General features: G+C 39.8%; 2 protein-coding genes across 3 annotated transcripts in view; both read left to right on the forward strand.

Moving 5' to 3' along the window:
• The window catches only part of pclob (piccolo presynaptic cytomatrix protein b), a 59,043-nt gene extending 53,638 nt beyond the window's left edge, over positions 1-5,405 (forward strand). The window contains exons 35-37 of the mRNA XM_086072621.1: positions 1,231-1,368; positions 1,660-1,805; positions 2,891-5,405. Coding sequence (XP_085928747.1) covers positions 1,231-1,368; positions 1,660-1,805; positions 2,891-3,034 — 428 coding nt within the window. The 3' untranslated portion in view covers positions 3,035-5,405. The remainder of the gene's footprint in view (positions 1-1,230; positions 1,369-1,659; positions 1,806-2,890) is intronic.
• A 5,548-nt stretch (positions 5,406-10,953) lies between these two features.
• The window catches only part of LOC147175612 (voltage-dependent calcium channel subunit alpha-2/delta-1), a 91,110-nt gene continuing 78,068 nt past the window's right edge, over positions 10,954-23,995 (forward strand). For both annotated transcript variants that reach the window (XM_086072718.1, XM_086072717.1), the window contains exons 1-3: positions 10,954-11,268; positions 21,207-21,288; positions 22,184-22,300. In XM_086072718.1, coding sequence (XP_085928844.1) covers positions 11,180-11,268; positions 21,207-21,288; positions 22,184-22,300 — 288 coding nt within the window. In that variant the 5' untranslated portion in view covers positions 10,954-11,179. The remainder of the gene's footprint in view (positions 11,269-21,206; positions 21,289-22,183; positions 22,301-23,995) is intronic.

Consider the following 23,995-nt stretch of genomic DNA (forward strand, 5'->3'; position numbering starts at 1 on the left):
GACAGTTTGCCTTGTTTTTTCCAATTCACACACGTCCTCACCACGCACACACCCACACACACGCACGTACTTACACATACACACAATCCAACACACACGCAGAGCTACTAGTGGCTAACTGTAGGTGACTGCATAATTGGCGCATGCATGCTAAAAACAAATGGTAGCATATATGCTAAAATACGGTGACAAGCGTTCTACCATGTGTTTTAAAATAGCAACTGGAATAAAATAGTGAGTTCTGTTGTATTTTAGAATTAAGAATTGTTTTCCATTTATGTACTGCAGGTATAGTGAGGGTGTGTGTGACTTTTGGCTTAATTACACCAGTTTATTTCTTTAACTTCACTTTTTAATGTTTTTATATTTATTTTTTATATTTATTATATTTATGTAATAAATTGTGTTTTGGGACAGGCTGGAATGTTAAGGTACCACTGTAAGGTTAGATTTTAGTAGTAGTAGATAGTGTATGTCGCCACCTGTTGGTCACTCACTGCAGAAAAAGGAGGCAGCAGCATTAGACTTTTTCTCAAACTAAGATGGACATAGATGGCTATAGAAAGTCTACACACCCTTGTTCAAATGACAGATTTGTGATACATATTGATTAGAGACCCGGATAAATAATTTCAAAACTTTTTCCACTTGAAATCATGACCGATAACCTTTACAACTCAATTTTAAAATATTAAATGTTTTTGAGAGAAGTAAAAACAAACACCTGAGATAATGTGTTTGCATAAATGTGCACACCCTCTTGGAACTGTGAATGTGACTGTGAGTGTGGTTGAAATTGCGGACGCAGAAATAGACTCACATATCAACAAAGCACATAATTTGTCTGCCTGCGCCTCAATCAAATTCATCACAATTGCGTTACATCACCTGCAGCACAACTTAGACTGGTCTAAAATCGAGTCTACTTTCTTTGACCAAATGATCATGGTGCGTATAAGAATTGTTAATAATTTCTTCCACCTTGACTTGAATGTAATTAGTTAATTCAGAATATTCAGTTTGAGAGGTTGTGCATGTTTATGCAAATACATCAACTCTGTTATTTATTTTCTAAAATAAAAGGTTAAAAGGTTCCATTCGTTTTTCAATTCCGTTTTAGAGTTTAGTGTAATTTGAACCCAGCATGCAAGAATAAATTCGGGCATTGAGTCACATGCTGCTCACCATATTATATGAGCGGTAGTAAATGACCACGGGCCTTTGTTGTAGGTGGGAAGACGCAAGTGATGGGTGAGATCAAGGTGGCTCTGAAGAAAGAGGTGAAGACAGATGGCGACCAGTTGGTCCTGGAAATCCTGCAGTGCAGAAACATCACTTACAAGTTCAAAAGCCCTGACCACCTGCCAGGTGGGGGGAACTGCCGCCATGTTTGTGCATGTGGACATTAAATAATAGTTTTCAAAGGGGGTGGGTAAATTTCTGGAAAGTTTCCAGTAAATTTCCATGGGAAGTTATGACTCGGATTTTGAATTTAAGTGTGTTTTGTTATACGAAGACTGCCATGCAAAATAATACAATTTAAAATTTTAAGTGCAATTTTTGATCAAGTTTAAATTTTGTTGAGTCGATGGAAATTTTTTTGCAACCCCATCTCAGAGGACATTTTTGTCTCTTTTGATTCCCCCCTCACACCGTCAGACCTGTACGTGAAGCTGTACGTGGTCAACGTGGCCACTCAGAAAAGGATCATCAAGAAGAAGACCAGAGTTTGCCGTCACGACCGGGAGCCTTCCTTCAACGAGACTTTCCGCTTCCCCCTCAACCCCACGGGACACTCCATACAGGTACACCCTGAAAAAAGTCACAATACGCTTCATAAAGGACAGTCTTGTTGTGGCATTAAAAAGGATAGATTGTACAAAGCAGAGGAGAAAACAAGATGTTCTGACAAACACGGCACTCATACAAAACACAGAGCCACTTTATGATCAATACAATTGTTTACAATCAATGACAAAATAACCTTGGGTGATGAGCCACATGCTGCTTCACCAAGACAAATGACAAAAGAAACACCAGTTTTTTTAACATCATCTTGTCCATGGAAAAAAAAGACACTTCGTGTTTAAAATGTAATAGTAACATAAACAACTTGTATGTTAAGTTGGCACTGAGCCACATGCTGTTTCACCAAGCCTAAGCATTATTATCTGATCGCATGTAGCAGCATGTTGTGGTCAATTTCAATCAATCAATTTATTTTCTATAGCGCTTGTCCTCATTTGTGTTGGGCAAAGGGCAAGGCACGAGGCAGGGGCGTAGCCAGATATTTTTCAGTGGGGTGGCTCGCGAGGGGATGGTGGAGGGGCACCACTGGCCACCCCTGGCCACCACGTGCCTCCGCCATTGGTTGACGGTTTACCGTGGCAAGGACAACATGCAAAAGAGCTCAGTGTAAGAATAATTAAAACAGAAGAAGAATGGTGACATTTATGTATTTCAACTTAACATGGTACACCTTTCTTCTGTACTAAATGTTCTACAGAATATTCTCTTTAAAAATGAAATAAATTGTAGTAGATGGGGGGGAGGGGTCTGGTTTTTTTTACCGAAATATGTCAAAAAGGTCATTTTAGAGCTGTAATTTTCATACCGTGATACCGCAGTATTTTGGCTCACGATTATCATACCGTCAGAATTTAATATCGACCCATGCTAGGTTATAAGAATACATTGGGTACACTCGGTACTGGTCACCAGCTAATCGCAGGACACAGACACCTTTATCGTCTTCAAACAACCGAAGAAGCATGTTTTTGGAATGTGGAAGGAAGACATGAACATGCAATGAGATTGAGATTCAAAGTCAGATCTTATGATTGCAAAGCAGCTATGCTAACCACAATTCACCTTCTCCATGACCTTGCAGCTTTTCTTGGTGTCCAACGGGGGCAAGTTCGTGAAGAAGACCCTGATCGGGGAGGCCTACATCTGGCTCGACAAGGTGGACATGAGGAAGAGGGTGGTCAGCTGGCACAAGCTGCTCGTCAGCTCTGCGCCCAACAACCTCTGAGCAGATAATCCAATGATAATCATCATCATCATCATAATTAAAAAAAAAAAAAGAAAGACTACTAGGCCATATCCTTCGACATCCATGCACATCCGGGAGGTGTGATGAGCTAAGAACTGCCAACATCGACTTGGACATATGTTTACCTCATATAATGGAGATGTTGGAATGTTTTGCGAATGGAAGAGAGAATATAAATACATTTAGGTATGACACATACAGATGTTAAATAATAGACACAGTTTTGCCTGTTGACAATCTTGGACAGGTTACAGTATTGCTTGGTGACAGCAATGGGGAATATTTCTTTAAAAGTCCACAGTAGCCATATAGCTTTTTTTTTTTTTTTAATAGTGCTTGTCCAAAAAGTTGTGGGTAACTGGAGCCTATTCTATCTGACGTTGGGTGGAATACACCCTGGATTGGTCGCCGGTCAATCACAGAGGACATATAGGCAAACATACATCCATTTTCTACAAAGCTTGGAAACCTGTAGAATCAGAATCAGATGTATGTAAGAACACAAAATGGAATTTGTTGAAATAAGAATGACAGAGGGAGACAGAACGGGAAGCCTGGCGATGTGCTACATAGCACCCTGAGTGATTGGAAAAAAGGAACCATGCATTGACTTTATATAGTGCTTGTCCTCAATACGGGTTCTCAGATGAGCTGACTTTGTGCAAATGGTGAGGTACGCCCATGATTGGTCGCCAGTCAATCGCAGGGCGCCTGGACAAACATACATTTATTTTCTATAGGCACACACCCTGAACAAGTCGCCACTCAATCTCAGAGCACATACCTTGACGTTCACACCGACTAAAAATATAGTCTTCAATAAGGCTAGCATTTATATGGAACGTGTGAAGAAGCTGGAGTACTCTACTCGAAGCCAGTACACATTATGAAAAAAAAACATGTTGCTGCAGGATCTCATGATGTGTTACAGGTCCGACACATTTACGAGTGGGTGACGCCCCACGACAATGGTCACATGCAGTCACCATTTTGCACTGTACACATGAAGCAGTGCCGCGGGGAATGTTGCAACACTAGAAGATGACTAGTGTTCATTTATCGCGTATTAACGCCTCCCTCCCGGTCTTAGAAAATCAAAGTTCCTCTATCTCTGTATGTGTGTATGTGTGTGCGCGTGACTCCCGGTGCAACACGGTGAACCAGCCTACTTCACTGCCTGTGACCAAAAAACACATCCTGGGCACTTAATTGCAGTGCAGGTCAACCCAACAGTATATACAGTCGTGATAATTTTGAAAAAAAAACAAAAACGAATAAAACACAAAAAGCGTCAAGGTGTTTAAGCATATCAGTATATATAAAGAGGCTAAGAACAAGATGTCACTTTAAGAGCAAAAAAATAATAATAAAATAAAAATATGACAATAAAAAAGAAAGAGAATATTTGTTTTATTCTTTTTATCGTGCCATTTTCCCGCTTCTTTTGAGGTACTTCTATGCAACATGTTTTTTTTGTTGTTTTTTTAGTAATTCAATGTCTGTCTGTAGAAGCATAAGGTCTAAAATAAAAAATAAAAAAGAATGGTGAAAAAATATTTTATTTTGTAACAGATTTAAATTCTATGTATTTTTTAGGGGCGTGGAAGCTTGTGCACTTTATCGTTTTCCTCATTCATGTGTTTTAATATGTCTGCACTGGAATGAATTGAAAACGTGGCGGTGGAACGTTTAACGTGCCGTGTGTTTATTTGTGTCTATGTAGCAAATTTGAAAGAACAAAAAATCGATATACTTATACATGGCGGAGTTCCATAAAAAGGCAATGCACAATCTGAACGTGCTAACATGAGGAGCAGTCTAATGTACAGCAAGTGAAAGCCTTGTTTCCATGCAAAATTCTTGCTTAATGACTGTTTCCCTGTTCGACTTTTCTTCACTGTTTGTCCTGTTGCCTGTTGATTGTGCAATTATCCATGTGCGTGGATGTGACTGACAGTGTACATATAGTGTTTATTTTCTACAGAGTGAATGTTTATTTTGTCCAGATATGAGCATGCGAGGGGGAGGGGCAAAAAGAGATATACATTAAATGTACAGTAATTAATGCGTGTCTATAGTTGTACAACACAAATGAGGGGGGGGAAATATCTTCATGTTGTGAATGTTGCATGTTTGGTCCGACACATTATGTATAGATTGATCTGTATGCAGACTGTAAAGAAATATGCTTGTAAAATGGTCTTGTTTTTCCACCAAAAAAATAACAATAATGTATTGGTTTTGTGACTGTACACAGGATGTGTTTAGACATTATGCAAATTGTGCTGTAAAAAACAAAAGAACTCCCTGTCGAAAACAATAAATATTAAGAGACTATATTACAAATGCAGAGTGGAGTTTGGGCTTTCATTTCATGAGTCATACATGTATTTTCAATTATGCTTCAAGGCAATACAGTAGTGACAATTCTCCCAAGCCCCAAATAAATACAACAGCAGTGTGCCGGTTTCAGGCAAAATGCATTTTTTTTTTAAATAATGACCACACTTAGGCGATGCTTCAAGATGATGTTGAATGTGTAATGTAAAAAAGTGTGTGTGTGGGGGGGGGGGGGGGGGGGGGGCATCATAAAAACAATATATCACTTTTATTTATTTTCTATTCTATTAATATTTATATGTATTACTTTATATTTATTATTATATATATTATTCTATTACTTGTTATTTTCTATTCTATTACTATTATTTATTATCTATTATTTATTTGAATAAGTAAACGGCTTATTCAAGAGTAGAGAATTGTTTAACTTCACAACTTGTCACAACTTCTTGGGCTTCATCATGCACTTAAATTGAAAATGCAATGTTTTCCTGTCATCTAAAACATATGTAATATTGAAGAAACATCGTTTTTAATACAATACTCACACCGAATTGTATGCAAAAATAAATCAACTTTTCCAGTGTCCACTGACTATAGTTCCAACAGCTCATCTTGTGATGCCAATGTACGGCCTAGAGGGGGCGATATTACCTAAGAGAGTAGATCATAAACTGAGGCTGCATGGGCTTCCATCATTTATATTGATTTGTCTCACGGTGGCTCAATCTTAAGGGGTCCCTGAAGAAGTCATCAAGAAATTAAATTCTATATTAAAGGTTGTTATGCGGCCAGACCGCTTACATGGTACTCACATTATGGTCAGCCAATGGGAGCATTTGATATATGGAGCATAGAAAGTCAGTCCATTAAAGGGCAGTTTAGTTGTGACACTGCAAATTTATATAGCCATTAATTTGCGGGTTTATGTTTTGTTTTATTTTTCACACTGTTTACCAGTGTTGCACTGGATATTCATTGAACGTTCAAACTGCATGGTCACAGTGGCTTCAACTTTCCAGTAGTATTGTACATTTGTTAAGAGCAGTTCAATTGTATTTACCTCTTCAGTACAGAGGTGCCTTGAGATATGAGTGCCTTGAGTTATTTTTGTGTGTTTTTTTAAACACAAGCCTTCACTTAGCCATTTTTTCTTTTTTTGTCTTGTGATACAAGCAGAGATCTGAGATGCAAAAGCAACTCAGATTCCCACCACTTGATGGCGATAAATGTCATTCACTATCCGGGGCCCTCAATTCACATTGCTTTCCTTGCAGTAGAAGGACCATAACAGTTGGGGGGTGCTAATTTGCTATTAAGTTATTTATTTATGTATTTCATTTTTTGTTATTTTTAGTTACTTGGAGAGGCAAGCATTTAATTATTTTTTTATTTTTTTTATGTTTGAGAACCAATGCGGTACATTGATTGACCAGTGTTATTCAGCAGCATGGTATTGAAGTGCTACCTACATGAGCGAAAATGCAATGTGTGGGCACCACTACACTACTGGCAAAGTGTAAATTTGCTGCTTGGTGATGAAGTGCTGCCTCCATAAATGAAAAGACATTCCACTTTCTTTGAAAGAGATTCCTTGTTGCAAGCCACCTTAACAAACGCTTGCCCCTCAAAACAGCCTGATTTCAAGACCCCAAAAACAAGTGTGAAAATGTGCTGTACTCTTTTATTCTTGGAGTATTTTGACAAAACAAAGCTTTTAAAGGGATACTTGACAAATTTCACCATTTTCAGCTTTAAGAAGTAAATATTTTCTCCATAATTAATTTGATAACTTCATTAATTTACATGTACAATTAATACCTTTTAAAACACATTTTGCCACTTGCTGTCGACTTAAAATGACATCACGTGTGCAGAAGGATGAATTAAAGACCAATCATGGCTCAGCTTGACAACGTCACATGACCAAACCCAGAAAACAGGTGAGCCATGATTGGTCGCACCTGTGAGGTCATTCTCAGTTGACAGCAATTGGCAAAATATATTTTTTAAGGTATTAAATTGTACATAAAAAATATTATGAAATCAATTCTAGACGGAATATAAAATTTGGCTAAATGAAGTCACGTATCCCTTTAAAACACATTGGAGCTGTTTTAAAGTCTGAAAAATGCCAAATACGCCTCCTTTAAATGCAACAATCCCATGCAAAGCTGTGGAGTGATTACCATGATCACATTTGTGAGTTCCTCCAGATTTTAGGAACTGCATTGTCAAATCCTCGTTGTATTCGAAATAAAAGGTGTTGCTGGGATGAGTCTGACACCTATTATTCAGGATGCAGTGACATGTTTCCTTGTTAATGAGAAAAAAAAAGTAATGAATATCTGCCGAGGGAGCCTGTCTTCACTTTTTCCTCACTATTGTATCCCTGCACTCGCTAACCTCTCTCCAGAAGCGACCGATCGTTCTTGTCTTCACTCTCCTCATCCCGGTGCACTCTGGGAGAAAAACAAGTCTGCCTGAAAAGGTATCTCGGCAGAATGTGGAGAGCAGATGAGATGGCGAGATGAATGCAACAGTGTTTGGCGAGAGGGGAGAGACAAAGCGGAAAGAAGAGGGAAGGGGGAACGAGAAGAGGAGGAGGGTGAGAGGACACGAGAGATGGTGCGTGGTTGCCAGGCAACGATTGATAACCAAGTCCCTGGGCATCCTGCCTGTGCTGCCACGCTCCCCACCTCCAGGGCTGCATTACACGCACGCACACTGTTCAATTTCCCCCAATCAAAATGCTGATGTTTGTCTAATACAAAAGGAGTAAACAGAAAATATTCAGTTAGAATAACGTGATGCAGATCAACTGAGAATTAAACAGGAAACACGGAGGTGGGAAAAGTAATGGCCGCAAACTTGATTGTTTGTGCAAACAGATGCGGAAAGTGATCTACTAACCTGAACGGGCACAATTTTATTTGCAGCTCATTTTGTGCATTTTAGGAAGAGAAGCGTGCTCCATGTGATTTATCAAACGTGACTCAAATTCCAGTGAGTGAATTTGTGCATCTGAAAAGCAGCCGTAAAGAAGGAATGAGATGTCAAGTCATGTTGTCTATTCAGCAATGACATTTTGGAGGATCTGACTGATCTAAAGGTGACTGGAGGCAGCCACAAGATCAAGTCATACGAGATCAGTCATGGCAAGGCCACTTTCAACTCTGCTTTTCCTTGCATCTGAGTCATTTCAGCGTGCTAAAATTGTGACGCGTGATGTTGGCCTCCGCCAGAGCAGTTTTCCCGGTGTGCCATCCCAAATCTGACACGCAATGTTACACAGGATATGCACTTTCTTCAGAGCGAAAGATTTATGTAAGTCAGTAATATGTTTGGCCTTTTCCACTAACACTTCCAATTCCATCACTTCCAATCTACATTTTATGTTTGCGGTGCTTTCCCAAATGTTCCATAGCGAAAAACATCAGTTCTACCTAAAAAGCAAAAGTCTCTTAAATATGGCAGTTTCAACCACTTTTACAACTATATTGCCAACAACACGTGCTATCTGTTAGAGTGAGAGAACACTCAATTAGAGACCCACTACTTGGAATATGAGTAAATTAGACCCATTATGCCTATTGTCTGGCAATACAGCACTTAATACGACATGGCTACAATTACGTAATTATGTCACAACATAATGTAACAACGGATTTAACTGATGTAATAGTTCTAAAACTACCATACCAAATATATTAGTGGAGCACAAAGCAAAACTAATGTAGGCTTCCTTCTGTCACTGTTTTGTGAAGACAAAAAAGTGGACACAATTGCAAAGAAGCAGCATGATTATTGAGATTCAAAGTGAATGCATATTAGGTAATTAAAATAATAATAATGATAATAAACTCAAAACTACAGGAAACATAACATGACTTGATGAATGGTGTTTATTTTGAAATTGATCACCCAACAGCAGCGTCAACATGAACTGACAAACATTGAAGGAAACCAGGGGAACTAAATAGCACACTGACAAGACAACGAGGCACACCTGGACGAGTAACTGGAATGAGCTGATTGATTGACACAAGGAACAACAAAACATAAGAGATAAAGTGAAAAACACACAGAGAAAACACGAAACAAAACTAAATGTAGTCAAAACAAAGTCAACAAAACATAGATTGTGATACTTAGGCCCCGTCCACACGAAAGCCAGTTTAAATGTATAACCGATCACTTTTGGAACCGGGCCCCAGAAGGGAAAGATTTCAAAACGCGCCCCGTACGCGTCCGTCTGGACACCATAAGCAGGATACTCCTCCAGCGAGGACGTAATGGCCGCAGCTCGATGACGACGCATTGTCAACAACAATGGCGGATAGCCGTGTCGTAGTCGTTTTGCGCAGCCTCCTTAGCCTGCTTATGCTTTTGCAGTAAAATATTTTGCTTCTTTATTCCCACGTTCAACAAGCGGTGCTGTACTTGAATCACCCGCCATTGTCACTTCTCCTGTGTTCGTCTTTTTCATGTAGTTTTGATACACGCAAAGCCATGTTTGTTCTGTAGATTGCAATAAAGTTAAAAAAAATAAATAAAGTGTCCGTCTTCTTCGCTGATTCTTCTTCTACAATTTCCGTTAACTCACTGTGGCTGCGCTACAGCGCCACTCCAGACTTGGCATATACATTACAGTATATCTTCTTTTGGACACGCGCAAGTCTTGAAACGCTTCTATGTGTACGAGATTTGTTTGAGGAACGAAGCTGGCTTTGCTTCCGTCTGGACGGGGCCTTAAAGAGCAAAATCCTAAATGTGGTCACCAGGTATTAATTAGTGTAGCATGAGTCTAGTGATTAGCTTGTCTTCCTCACAGTGTTGCTGAGCATGTCGTCCCATGTGCTTGTGTGGGTTGTCTTCGGGTATTCTCCAGTTTCCTCCTATATTCCAAAAACAGCCGTGATTAATTCAATTGACGACGCTCAGTTTTTCTTAGGTGTGAATATGAGTGTGAATGCTTATTTGTCTACTATATGTGTTCCCTGTGACTGGCTGACAATCAGTTCAGGGTGCACTCTGCCAAAAGTCAGCTGGGATAGCTCACCCGCAACCCAAATGAGTAGAGAAAATGAATTGAGGGTACTAATTTGATTTCATGAACTGCGGCAGGAGCTTTCCTGCACTTTGAGATTTGCTCGGTGGATCGTATGCATGAAATCAATTCTGTCACCCGAGCAATGATTACTCCCATGCGGTATTCGCATTTTCATCTTGTCAGTCAAGGGATTTGAGGCATCGGAGCCATTCTTTTAAATAATTTGCTACGTAAAGTAAGGTTAATGTCATACATTTCACTTATCATTGGTTCAAATAAATACATTAATCAGGATATACTTGTCATTTCGAGGAAGGAAGGAAGGAAGGATCAACATACATTAAAACAGATAGATAGATAGATAGATAGATAGACAGAGAGAGACAGACAGAGAGAGAGAGAGAGAGAGAGAGAGAGAGAGAGAGAGAGAGAGAGAGAGAGAGAGAGAGAGAGAGAGAGAGAGAGAGAGAGAGAGAGAGAGAGAGAGAGAGAGAGAGAGAGATTGCCGTTGATCCATTGGGTGGAGGAGGAGCTCTGGCGCTACCTGTCCTGTCGGTGCCGTCTGTTGTCGCTCTGATGAGATTAGAAGCTTTAAAGCTCTCCAGCAGCGAGCAGTGAGGCGGCACCGGGAGGGAGACGGAGCGTCACGCCGCCGCTTTCGCTCATTCATCGGCGGTGGGGAGCGCCACATTCACCCCATACCCTCCCGCCTCACACGCCGCTTTCCAATGGATACCTGCAGGGCGCACGCCTGGGTGTTCCAGGTCCTGCTCCTCCTGAGCGCCTCTCTGGCTTCCCAGTTCCCCTCCCAGCTCATGTAAGTGTTTAATCCCATTGATCCGCTCTCGCTTTCTTTTTGTCTTCTCTTGTCCTGTCTTCAAGGGGCCCCTCCTGCGAACACGCTCTTGATTTGTTCTTATGAGGCGCTCGCGTGCATGGCGTGGCGTGGGTTGTCTGTCTGTGCAATCAATATGCGCGCGTGGGCTGGGAGGATGTCACCTACATTTTGTGTGCGTGCGCGTGTCTTCTATTGTCATCATCATCATCATCATCAAGTTGCTCTTCAACTTGTTTGTCCTGGAGGTCAACTCAGTGGGACTGTGTCCACTGGACACACACTTGTATTAAATATGATATGATATTATGATGTGATTATGGATATATGCAGTGTTTTCTTACTATATGCATAAAGTATAATAACAGCTCCCTTATAGTTGCATTATTATTCATCTGTAGCCTATATTGTCTTATTATATTATGCAATCCTTTATGTGATTTAAAAACGATTAATAATAACAATAAAGATAACAAAAACAACAGCAATGATAATAATAATAATATTATTATTAATAATAATAATACTATTAATAATAATAGTAATAATAATAATAATAATAATAATAATAATAATAATAATAATAATAATAATAATAATAACAACATCGTAATTCTTTACCTTGTTACTGTTTGAATGTAATTGTGTTCGGTGTTTCATGTGTTTATAGTTATAGCTTGTGAGATTGCTGCCAATAAAACACTTGACTTTTTCACAGGTGAGACAATTTTGGATTGCATAACTGCTACCATATGTTCTCATGGAATGGCTGGGAGTCATTCATTTATTTGCTGCAGGGAATATTGCACATGTATAACGTATTAGGAGGAAGGTGTTTATTAGGTAGGAGCTTTTTAAAAATAAAATAAAAAAATAAATGCCTTTTTTTTAATTATTCAATCTGATGTTTACTTAAAACCTTTACAAGGTGCAATGTCCTCTATTAGGGGTAAGGCATTATGGCCTGAGGATTTTTTTTCATTAACATGTGTATATTTTTAATCATTCAAACTGAACAAATAACCCTTGTTACACATCTCACAATCTATTAGGGGTATGGCAAGTAAAAATAGGACTGATGTTAAAGTGAGCAGCTTTATATGAGTACCAACACCTCCCCCTTTATTGGGGGAATGACGTTTATCAGAAGGGAGTGCATATCTTGAATAATTTCTAAGTAATGTTGAAGAGAACAAATATTTAATTGACGCCAAGTTATAGGTATACAGTATTTATTATGAAGGAGGACTTTATGAAAAATATGTTAATATTGTGGGAGAGGGGTTTATTCTTTGCGAAAAGCCTAAAGCCTAATCAAAACATGACCAATATGTAAATATTTGTAAAGGATAATCACTGCTGTATTTTCTCATATATTGGCTGTACTTTACTGTAGAAAGCACCATTTGGGGTAGGGCGTCCATCAGAGTGGAGGCTGCCATTTCAAACACTCATTTCAAGCCTACCAGGGGCCATGATAACCTATTCTGGCATGTTGGACTTTATACTGAACATTCACACTGTTTAGAATTTTTTTGGAGTGGGTGGTCCTGTCTCATGCAAATGAGCCACTGCCCTCATCTCCTCTACTGCAAGGTGTGCTAAAGCAAGAAAAAAGGGTTAGCTAAAAAAAATAATTTTTAACTGCGATGTGCATGCCAGATTTTTTGAGGCTCCTTCCCAGATGGGGTAAAGGAGTGAAACGTGAGCATTTGAGAGGGAGAAAAACGTTAGACATGTTGCTCGTTTCTGACCTCCGTCTCACTGTTGTTGTTCTCTTTTGGTGTGGCTATGTCCTACAGTAAAATAAAGAAGGGGAGACAACTAAAAGTCTGACATCAACTATATTTGAGAGACGCTACATTGCATTTTGCAGCCCAATGTTACCGACTGCGGGCAGAAACTATTGGGCCATAAAAGTGGAAGTGACATAACTAATAAATCAATTGTAACACAATGCATTTAACATACAATAATGATAATGGCATTTCAAATACATTGTAACGAATTGACTGTAGAATTGACAAGAAATAACTGGCAAAAAAGTTGCCATTTATTTCTTATAAAATCTAATTTAATTACTGTGAAAATCTATTACAGTATATTACTGTATTTTTACAACTATTTACTGTATATAAATTACAATTACTTATTGTAATTACAATTTTTTTAGGAACACAGTACTCACTGTAATCTAGTTTACAACTGTTTCTTGTATTATAATTTACAGGAATTTTTAAGTTGCCAGTAAAAATTCAATCAATTCAATTAATAAATAAAAACGGAGTTGCCTAACGCCGTTAGTTTAAACAAGATACCCAACACTGCTAGTTATTCGAAATGGCAGCCAATATTGAGTAACACTACACACATTACTTAGTAACCGGTTACCGACGTCACTGGCAAACCTCCATTGTTGAGAATCCATACATTGCCTTTTATATCTGCAAATGTATTAACTATGTCTCTGACAAGTATTAAGCCGCGAATGCGAGTACGTTTTAATAACTACAGCTCGATTTTTCCAAGTCTCCGAACCATTTATCACTATGACGGCGGCAAGCAATTCCCCCGCCCGTTTCCGCGCACATTCCGATGAGATGCAAATAGATCATTTAGCCACACAAGATGAAGCTAAATAAATTAAAATAAGGTGCTCGCAAGCCTCAGTTCATCCATCATTAGATTTACCTTGAAAGAATAGACGGGAGGGGTGAAGGAGGTGGTGGTGGTACTGGAGCGGCAACAGCAGCTTATTGTTGTAGTTTGTTTTTGTTATTTTTAGCTATTCCTGAGGTTAAGTGTGAAATACAATCAAGATGAGACCAACAAACAAAGCTAACATGGACGAATGGACACTGCAATTAATTCTGTTCTTGCAGAATTATTCACCGTTTCTTTGTTGAATGTTGAACAGCAAGAGGGGCTTCATGCATTTTTATCTGGTACAGATGCTTTTTTTTTTTTTCTAAGACAAGACAGAAGACAACATTTTCATCCGCTGCCGTGATTGGTCAAAACAAACGTGCACAATGCCGCATCGTCCCATCAGAGTATTGGACAGAATGTCCCACCTTTCCTGAGCAAACCGTGGAGCAGTCCCAGATTTTATTGTGAAGAACTCCCTTGAGTGGATCACAATTATCAATCTGGCTAATGCCAGGTTATGCAATCATTGCCGAAGTAGAGTTGAATTGTATTTAACTTTTAAGTGTAGTACATTTCTTTGTACTCCTTACGAACAGTTGATTTTTCAACATTTATTTAGGTACAATGTAACTTTTAAGTGCAATACATTTTAATTGAATCATTATTCAGGCCATTTTATTTTCCCTATATATAAGCACAGTTGTAATGTTAAAACTAACCAGAATTGTAGGGAAATTCCAGGGTGTGTACAAAGCCAAACTCCTTCTATGAAAAGCAGGTATCCCCGACAGATGGGCAACGCTAAATTGTGAAGATTTTTTGGCTACGCCATTTGATGTGGGTTAGCATGGAGTCAACGTTTGATGGTGAGTGCCACCCTCATTGGCCAGCTCATTATTCCCTCCAAAGTGATGCTGGTATCACAACATCTGTCCCTTGCTTCTTTTGCATGGTTTCCTCCTGTTTGACCCCATTTGCTCTTCCTGTGTTGGAAAAACAACAACAATGTGTCTGACCCATTTGCCTTTAATGTTGCCTGTGTTTAATTGTGTGCTGCTGTTGTACTAGGGGCTGGACTAATCAAAACACAGCAAGCCGAGCTGAAAGAATACTGCTCTCCGCAGCTTTACGGCAATTATTTTCATACTTTTAATGCATTTCTGAATACTTTTTAATCAGCTAGATGCTGCATTTACGCAAGTATCCCTGTTTCATCAAATAAAAAGCGATACAATGATGCTGTTATTCACACATTACTCAAATGTCCCATTAGTGCTATTGGTTGCAATCAGCTGCAGCTAACCTAACCCCTAGCTGACCTATGCACAATGAAAGACTGGCCACAAGGTTTTGTGAGATTCAATAAAGACTGTGTATTAAAAATTCTGCTGCTGGAGTGCGGCCTTGCAGGGGTTTTGTTTACGAGCGCATACAGTAGCTCAATGCTTATGTCGCTTTAAATGAATACAATTGGAACTTCTCAGGTCAAAACAAGCAATGGTCAAAATAGTTCAGATATGGAAACATTATAAACAGAAGAAGTAGTAAGCACGTCTGCCCCTCAATTGAGGGTTGGAGTGGTTCTGGGTTCGATAGGCTGGCTGGCAACCGGTCCAGGGTATAACCCGCCTCTTGCCCAAAGTCAGCTGGGAGAGGCTCCACCCCATTGGTGACTCTTTTGCGGACAAGCGCTATAGGAAAAGAAAACTCAACACTGGATAGCCAGAGCTGAGATTTGAACCCTGACCCCGAAATTGCACCGCATGTGTGTGCGTTGCGGATCCGCTCCGGTAGCGGAGCCAATTTGTTTCCATTCTATCAGCTTCTTCAAATTACACCGGCTGCGTATGTGCTGCGGATCGACTGCGGACCAGCTCCGTCGTGCCGAAGCCCGCCGGACCTATTTTCTATTTTATGCCGGACGACGCATCCCATCCGTTGGCATCCGTCAAATGGCAAAGTAGCACAGAACATATTGAGCGGGACAGGAAGACCGATGCAGTTTCAAAATAAAAAAATCAGGTTTCTTTTCAGAATAAAACACTCACCAGATCCTATTTCACAATCATGTCAACAAACGGCATAATTTTATATATTTATACTTAAATGTGTGTACTCTAGCTCAGAAAAGCTCAGAAAACAACGAAAAGATGAATTAGGTAAACTGTAGGCTTTCATCATAGTACTAGAAAAAAAATAAAAATAAAATAAAATAAATAAAATGAGCAAGTAGGTGTGTATTTAACAAATATAAAGCAATTCAATTTAGCTTAATGCTAGCAATTATTGCAAAGCACCATAGACAGGCTAAAGACTAGCATCCGTGTTTTGGTGTTATAAACCTTTAAGCAATGGATATGTGAACACAGTGGAGAACATGCAGACAGACAATAATACTCACAGGCATATATTCTTTATCCTCAGCTTAATGAGTCACTTAGTTGTGAGCGTCTTTATGTACCCATGTCTGGATTATATTGCCCCCAGGTGGCCAAGGAGCACGCACACAACAGAAGGAGCTGCACAGTCACAATGATGCACAAACGGTTTCGTTTTTTGACATACTATTTTAATCCAAATACAATATTATAGAGTGGTATTTTTGGTATTCAAAAACACATTACAATTATTTATTATTATTATTATTTTTTTAGATTAATAGCATTTCCATTCATTTTGATGGCTAATAATTTGATGAGTGTATTGAGTTTCAAACGAATGAAATTCTTATCTTATTGCACCACTGTGTAACTTTTTTTTGTGCAATAAAGTCCTACACGATTTAGTCTCGCCTGACGTCTTGATCACACTGATCAATTTGATAAGATGCAGCAGGATAGTAGTCAAGCAGGATGTTGGAAATACATGATTTAAGGGAGCAAGGTTATTAATAGCACACTGGAGAGCTCACCACTTCCTTGCAAATATCAAGTGTGTAACACAGAGCTGACTTCACTGTATAGCTTTTGCAGTCCAAGAAATCCTCATTCCATTCCACATTAACATACAAACTGGGAATATGACTAATTGTGCTGCTCTCAGATTTGACATCCACAATCAGCACACTTGGGAGGATAAAAAAGAACTGCACGGGTAGGAATAATTTGATTAAATCAGGGAATCCTAAAAATATGCCACAGCTGCAATGAAATCTTGCTGTGAAACTGTACTTACAGCACTAGAAGGCCTCGAAATGGTCACAATGTTGGGGGGGGGGGGGACATTAGATTGCTTTGACATTTGTAGCTGCAAAGTATATTACCTTTACTCACAGCCATTTTCCAAATGCGCTCGTCTTTAAAAAGGGCCATATTATGTAAAATTGACTTTTTAATGACTTGTATACAAAAAGCTCTGTCTGGAGTGCCATCAAATATGAAATTAACCAATAGTGTGAGCAAACCGTTATGTATTTTCACAGATTGCGATGTCATATGTCATCTAATTTACATAATACCACCCTAACATGAAGTCATGTCGAGTGTCCAGTACATTTTAAGCATAGTCATAGTCAAGCTGATTTGCATATTAGCCACTTTTTTGTTTGGTATAATTTCCTTTTCCTGACTTAACCCTCAAATCCAATTCAGACAGTTTCTGTTCATATGTCAACTGCGTCTTATGGGCTGAAATAGTTAGAAAATGGGCTTTTCAGCAAATGTGTTTTTGTTCCAGAAAATGTTTCTAGAGTAAAAGTGTCACAGCACTCATAGCAGTCTGTGTAAACCGTCTGTTTTGCATTACTGTCCAGTGTCTACATTATGGTTATCACCATTTCTATTGGGAAGTTTTAAATTTGGGTTTTAATGTGCAGTCACCAGCCAGGTCCTCGCAGTCTTTCTGTCCTAGTCAGCATATAAAATGGAATTAAATAGTAGGCATTGCACATTGTGCTGTGGCTGCACATTTACAGAACAGAATATACATTTTTTTGTTCATAAAGCAGGCCATTCTGCTCAGTCTGCAGTGCTTGTCCATAACCATCTGGCTTTGGGAATTAAAGGCAAGCAGCTGCTTTGCACTGCAATTTGTTCCCAATAGGCGAGCTTTTTTTTCCCTCCTAAACAATTTCACTTTGTGCTTCCCCTGCTGCTGTCCAAATGGTCTCATCTTTCTTACCATCGGTGCTCTGAATATTCTACGCATATCGTGAACCGTCTTCTGTGAAAACATTTCTCTTCTGGCTTCTTGGTATTCTTGTATACTTTGCAGTCTGCTCAGCTCCATGGAGTCAGACTGATATATTGTTCGTACACAACGGTCATTACGCTCACTAGGAAATATCCTGTGGGTGACCATATTGGTTTTTCCATGCTTACTCTGCCGTGTGTGGTGTGACGTGCATTCGGGGTGTAGCCCGGCAATGCAAGTACTAATACAAATGTTCAGGAAGCAGAGCATTTGCACATCATATCATTTTACCTTGTGAACTATTGTGATTGACTTTATTCATTTTGAGGTCTACATTTAGCATTTCAGGTTGTTCTATATATTTCTGACACACAAGTTGGCGTTTATTATACATTTCTAAGGCTGGAATGATCGCTCGTTTGTGAGTACGCATACCAAGGACTTGACTTAGGCAAAATTATAATTAGTCCTAGGATCCAAACGTGAGCCCGAGTGGTGCATAATGTAAGTTGTAAATAATAGGTACCATGGCAGAAAGTGATAAACTACCTTTCACTTGAATTGAGAACAGTCAAAACACAGCTCTCACAGGTATTGTATGTATAAAATGTTTGGTTGTGTTGTTTTTGAGTAATTTAGTAAAACATAATGGCTAGCCTACTAGCTAACACCAGCTGTACAGCACACTATGGTGTTATTAATCCAAGACACACAAGTCACTTCATTAGCCAGTCCCTCAATGATCGTGTTAAATAGGCTACTTTGTATGTCAGAATTTCCCCCACATCACACACATTATCTTGTTGACATCCCCCTTAGAAACAATTTATGTATCATTTTCTTTTCAGCGGACACTTTACACATTCTAACTATAGCAGATAAAAAGATGGTTGATGGATATAATCATCATTCAAACCATTTATCCTGTTTTCTCAAGCAATCTGCCTTGGTCGAATGACATGTAAGGGCTTGTTTACTCCATCAATTGCCAAGTATGTGTAACATCATGGTCAAATTCAAAAGGTGTATTTGTCACGCTTTTCAGACCTGATTTCCATAGGGAACTTATAGACAAGCACACGGGTCTTACCTATCCATTTCCCGGCTCGCTCACTCACATCACCATCATTGTGACTGACGTGGAGCCCATTTGGCCCGCTTCTCGGGAAATCGCCTGATGACACTCTATTGAATGCTGGTCCTTTCAATCAGATTGACTGACCTGTTTGGCGACACCTCACCCAATGAATCTCTTGTTTGTTTTGATGTCTCACAATCGAGCTGCTCACTGTCGCCTACGGGGGCCGACGTGATTGACAGCTTAATAGACCTTTTCACAATCAAGTCACATGGGCTTGCGGGTGGTAAAAACGCTGATTGCGCCATTAATAAACAAGGCTTCAATAATCAATTGCTCACTTCAGTCAGCAGAGCTTCCTAAATGTATGATAGTAGTTAGGGGTGTTAGAAAAAATCGATTCGGCAATATATCGCTATATTACAGCGTGCGATTATCGGCGGATCGATTTCTAAACATAAATTTTTTATGGGAATATTCAACAAAACGTTTTACTTAGGATTAGGATTTACTCATTAAGCATGGAAGAATGTTATATTAATGGGATATTAAGCCTTAATATCTTATTTCAGTGCTGTTCAAACATGGAACAGACTGCAACCTGAATTTTCAGATAAATAAATACATTTTCATACAAATCTTGAAGTGTACATGTACAAGTTTACTGATTAGTATTTTCTAAATATATATATATATATATATTTTTTTTTTAAATCGCAATAATCAATTTATAGATTCGTATCGGGATTAATCGGTATTGAATCGAATTGTGACCTATGAATCGTGATACAAATCAAATCACCAGGTACTAGGCAATTCACACCCCTAATAGTAGTGTTATAAACCTACTTAAAAATATGTACAATAGAAAGCTGGATGCTTCCCTATTAGCAAGGCTGGACAGGCCATCTGGCATAGTGGGTAGATGCCCGGTGGGCCGGCTTTTTTTGGGGCCAATGCAGTGCTTTTAATTATTATTTTCTTACATTTTACTCCAAGAGACTGGCCCACAATTTGAATCCATTTCGAATATAGATTGCAAACTGAAACATCAATAAACATCAGTGGCAGGGCCGATTTTTTTTGTGCCAGTCGAGGCCTGACTGTTCTATCGACCCATCTCAAACTTACGTGTTTTTTAATCCGCTCAGTCCTTTTTGGAACTCAAATGGACTTTTTGGAAAAATTCCAATCAGATTTCAGACCTCATCACAGTACAGAATATGCTCTTACCAAAGTGTTAAATGATACTCTATATGGTTAAACACTGACTCAGGAAAGGTGTCAGTTTGAGTTTTGTTGGATCTCAGTGCACTCATACTTGATACGGTAGCTCATAATAATATGTTGAACAGTTTGGAAACTTAGGTAGGACTAAATGTAACTGTCTTAAAATGGTTAAGGTCCTACTTGGAGGAAAGGATTTACTTTGTGACTTTTGGAAGTTGAATCTGATCGAATGGCCGTGACAGTTGGAGTTCCTCAAGGATCCATTATTTGCCCTCTTTTGTTTAACCTGTATTATGCTACACTTGGATCAAATTCTTTGGAACTCTAATGGTGGGCAGTGCAGGTGATACAAAGTTATATCAAGCAGTGTCCCCAAATTGTAACAGTTTTGGGGGTGGGGGTTGGGGGTGGAGTGTTCGCCAAAATATGTACAGCAATGAAAAGAGCTCCGAAGATGATCAAATTTGGATTGAAGGTGTCATGGTCTGCGTTTTGTTTTCCTTTGTGTGGCTCACTTTGTCAATGCCTCGTCAAGTTTTATCATGTCACAAGGTTTGCGGGGCACCTTGTGAAGAGAGTTCAGGTAATGGATGAGTGGATGGGTGCTTTATGAAAGGTCTGCTGGACCCTGGTCCTTTCAACCCGATTGGCCGGCCTGCTTGACTACACCTCGCCCAATGAATCCCGTGTTTGTTTTGATGTGTCATGATTGAGCAGCTTGCCTGTCGCTAACTGGGCTGCCATGATTGACAGCTTAATTGCACCCGTGATGTTGCTTCTGAATTGGCTTAACTCCGCTGCTGTGTGTGTACGTCTGTCTTCTGTTTGGCAGGATTAAAGAATGGGTTGACCAGATGCAGAAAGAGCTCATCACCCTAGCAGACACGGCCACCGCCGGCAAGAGCCTTACCCAGGTATGAACATGCCAATGATGGATAGTTAGCACTTGAAATTGAATTGAAATTGCTTTATTTATCATTCACCAAAATTCACCAAATATTTACAATCTTCTGTCTTGCTGAAAAGATTCAGATGTCATTTGTCCAGGATATGAACCATCTGAATCTGGCTAGTTAGGGCCGAAGCATGGAATTATGAGGACTCTATATGACCCACTAAAAGACAATTATTATTTTTTTTAATCTGGCCAAAATAATCTGGTTCTAGGGGATACGGATGTGGTCCGCAAAAACCTGACTAGGTAGGCTATAGACTGAACACAGATGCAATGACTCTATTTAAATTATTTTGTTTGTTACAACTAACTAAATGTGTATCCTTCAAATACTTTTGTATTTTAGGGGTCATAGGTACGACCCCTCAAAATCAGGACCCAGGGAGGGAGGACTCACTCACTAAATTTTTTCCCAAAACTTTTATCCTGGCAAATTTGTTGCTATTTTAGGCATCCTGGACAAGAACCCGTAAAACAAAATTAATGAAAATGTCTCACAAAATATATTTTTGGGGAGGTTTAGCATATACTTAAAAAAACACATTTTGCAAACTAGTGTAAACTGTAATTTGTTTTCGTGTTTTAGGACTACTGGAGGTAATGTTAAAAAAAACTAGCTCGGTATCAATATGTGACAACAAAATTCACTTTGGGAGTGGGATCTCACTAAAGATTTACAGTGTGATTTAATGCACCCCTGCCCTTAAGTGAAACGGATGTCAGCCATTTTGGTTAAAAGTAGGATTTTTTGTGAGGTCCTTACATGATATTTACAGGTTCAATTTCTTCACAAATGTAATCAACATTGAGGTTCTTATATAAGGCTCTGTGTGTATGCGTGTGTGTGTTTGTAGATTTTCTTAAGGAACAAGCACCTGTACAGTGTAGAGCAGAATGACGCTGAGGAGCTCGTGGCCAGAGCAGCCAGGAACATTGAACAGCTGCTTCGTAAGAGGTCTGCAGCCTTGGAGGTAAGACTGGACATATACAAAGTAAACATCTGTGTGGAGGTGGATCACCGACCCGCGCATGCCGGCATCTTTGCTAAAGAGGTCTAGTGCCGAGAAATGACAGCTTGTTCCTACAACAGCGCTTTCCCACGGGGAATTTGTCAAACTGACTGTGGTTTACAGTACAACAATGTTTTTCAAGTGCAGGACAGTCTGCCCTACTCACAAACACGGAAACATAGGCGCCCATTTTGTGCTTGAGTTTTCATCTTGCTCTCATTTTGCCTTTTACCATAGCAAACCATAGGGTTAAAAAATGGGGCAGGACCCTCAAGGCACCTGTCGAGGGTGTAGAACTGGTCCACTGTTCCACGGCCGGGACGAAAACCACACTGCTCCTCCTGAATCCGAGATTCAACTTTCCGACAGAACCACCTCTCCAACACCCTTGAATAGACCTTAGCAGGGAGGCTGAGGAGTGTGCTCCCTCTATAATTGGAACACACCCTCCGGTCCCCCTTTTTTAAAAAGGGGGACCACCACCCCGGTCTGCCAAGCCAGAGGCACTGTGCCCGATGTCCACGCGATGTTGTAGAGGCGTGTCAACCACGACAGCCCCACAACATCCAGAGCCTTTAGGAACTCCGGGCGGATCTCATCGACCCCTGGGGCCCTGCCACCGAGGAGCTTTCCAACCACCTCAGTGACTTCGAACCCAGAGATATGAGAACCCACCTCAGAGTCCCCAGACTCTGCTTCCTCAAAGGAAGACGTGTCGGGAGAAGTTCTGCTAGAGGTGAGCATTGAAACTTCTTCTGACAGGGGATTCCGCCAGACGTTCCCAGCAAACCCTCACAATACGTTTGGGTCTGCAAGGTCTGACCGGCATCTTCCCCCACCATCGGAGCCAACACACCGCCAGGTGGTGATCATTTATTTTTATTTTTTTTTCTTAACCGCTTATTCCTCACAAGGGTCGTGGGGGTGCTGGAGCCAATCCCAGCCAGTTTCGGGCAGTAGGCGGGATGAACTGGTTGCCAGCCAATCGCAGGGCACACAGAGACGCACAAACATCCACACTCGCAATCACACCTAGGGACAATTTAGAGTCTTCAATTAACCTGCCATGCATGTCTTTGGAATGTGGGAGGAAACGGGAGTACCCGGAGAAAACCCACGTATGCACGGGGAGAACATGCAAACTCCACCGAGGAAGGCCAAAGCCCGGACTCGATCTCATGTCCTCAGCACTGGGAGGCGGACACCGGGCTTCCGCCCTATATATATATATATATATAAATATAAATATAAATATATATATATATATATATATATATATATATATATATATATATATATATATATATATATATATATATATATATATATATATGAAATTAATTACTGTGATCACTTCCTGATACGTAGAAGACTCTAATAATGTCAATTTACATTGGTTAATATGACATTCATAATTACATTTATTAAACAGCTTCCAACAACATCTCTACTTGAGTTGATTAACATCTTATTTCCAGAAAATCCCATTTTTAGTTTCTAGTAGTGCCATCTGGCTCCTAATTAACTGAATCATATGTTGAATTGTTTGGCTCGCTGAACGTTCCCAAGGGACACTGAATTGGATTGTTTGCTTTTCCCTGTGATAAATAAGCGCCATTGTGCTCGAAGAGGAAACCGCCGCACTCCTCCATGTTG

The sequence above is a fragment of the Leptonotus elevatus genome, chromosome 4 (assembly GCF_054856555.1).
Source record: "Leptonotus elevatus isolate MCC_2025b chromosome 4, RoL_Lele_1.0, whole genome shotgun sequence".
Taxonomy (NCBI): Eukaryota; Metazoa; Chordata; class Actinopteri; order Syngnathiformes; family Syngnathidae; genus Leptonotus; species Leptonotus elevatus.